Raw genomic sequence first — 1,037 nt, 5'->3', positions numbered from 1 at the left:
CCCCCTCCTCCCCCTCCTCCTGTTTTCCTTCCTCCTTTCTCCCCTTCTTTTTCTCTTCTTCTCCCTCCATCCTTTCCATCCTCTTTCTCCTCCTCCCCCTCCTCCCCCTCCTACCCCGTGGCTCCTCCCCTCTCCTCCTCCCCCTTCTCTTCTCCTCCAGCCCTCGTCCCCTTCCTCCCACTTCTCTCCCCCCTCCCTCCCTCCCTCCCTCTCCTTTCTCTAGGACCTGCTGGTGTGCGGCCACTGGCAGGGAAACTGAGGCACAGACCTCCCTTTGGCCTGGAGAGCCACACACAGGTGCTTCACAGCCACAGAGAGGAGGCACGCCTTCTGACACACACGCTCCAGAGCTGAGGCCCCGGGCCTTGGCTCTCCCCACCCATCCCCTCCCCAGCCAGCCTGGTAGCCACTGCCCGCTTCAGCCGTATCCTTTTTCTGAGCTGCAGCGGGCCCCGGAGCACTGGCTCCAAACCCGGCCCTGCAGAAGGCCCCGGGGAGGGTCTGGCAGTGGCCGAGGGGCTCTTCCCCAGGTCCGGATGCCGGCAGGCAGGTGGGAGGAGGGGCGGGTCGAGGCCGGGGTGCCCTCCTCCCCTCGTACGTCAGCTTTGGTTTCACCCCTCAGTTAGGGGCGTCAGGCTTGTACCTGACGCCTCCAGTGGGGAGGGAGGGGCCCCGACACCGACCTGGAGCTCATCCGAGTCCACGGGGAAGCACAGAGTGCTCACGTGGTAGCCGTTGGTCCCTCGCAGCGGCCCCTCCCCTGGGACCACTTAATGTCCCTGGTTGTCACCCCTGCACGTGGGAGGCCACCTCCCTGTCCGGCCCCAGCCCCGGGTTGCATCATCACGAAGGTGGTCCGGGCTCGGCCCCTCACGGCTGTGCCGCTGCCTTCCAGATGTGGACGAGTGCGCAGCCGAGACGCCTCCGTGCGGCGACCAGCAGTACTGCGAGAACGTCAACGGCTCGTTCGCGTGCGAAGGTGCCTGGGCATGGGCTCCTCCGGGGCAGGCACGCACCTCCTGGGCCCTGGGCCCTGC

The 1,037-nt window shown here is 66.9% G+C and overlaps 1 protein-coding gene across 2 annotated transcripts in view; it reads left to right on the top strand.

The window, feature by feature from the left end:
• Positions 1–1,037, top strand: part of CRELD2 (CRELD disulfide isomerase 2) — a 13,976-nt gene that overhangs the window by 9,224 nt on the left and 3,715 nt on the right. For both annotated transcript variants that reach the window (XM_040490512.1, XM_040490511.1), the window contains one exon: positions 896–979. In XM_040490512.1, the coding sequence (XP_040346446.1) occupies positions 896–979 (84 nt within the window). The remainder of the gene's footprint in view (positions 1–895; positions 980–1,037) is intronic.

Source organism: Herpailurus yagouaroundi, unplaced genomic scaffold (assembly GCF_014898765.1).
Source record: "Herpailurus yagouaroundi ecotype Mexico unplaced genomic scaffold, PumYag 182, whole genome shotgun sequence".
Taxonomy (NCBI): Eukaryota; Metazoa; Chordata; class Mammalia; order Carnivora; family Felidae; genus Herpailurus; species Herpailurus yagouaroundi.
Note: the sequence above shows the minus strand (reverse complement) of the source record. Positions and strands in the feature narration are given on the sequence as shown.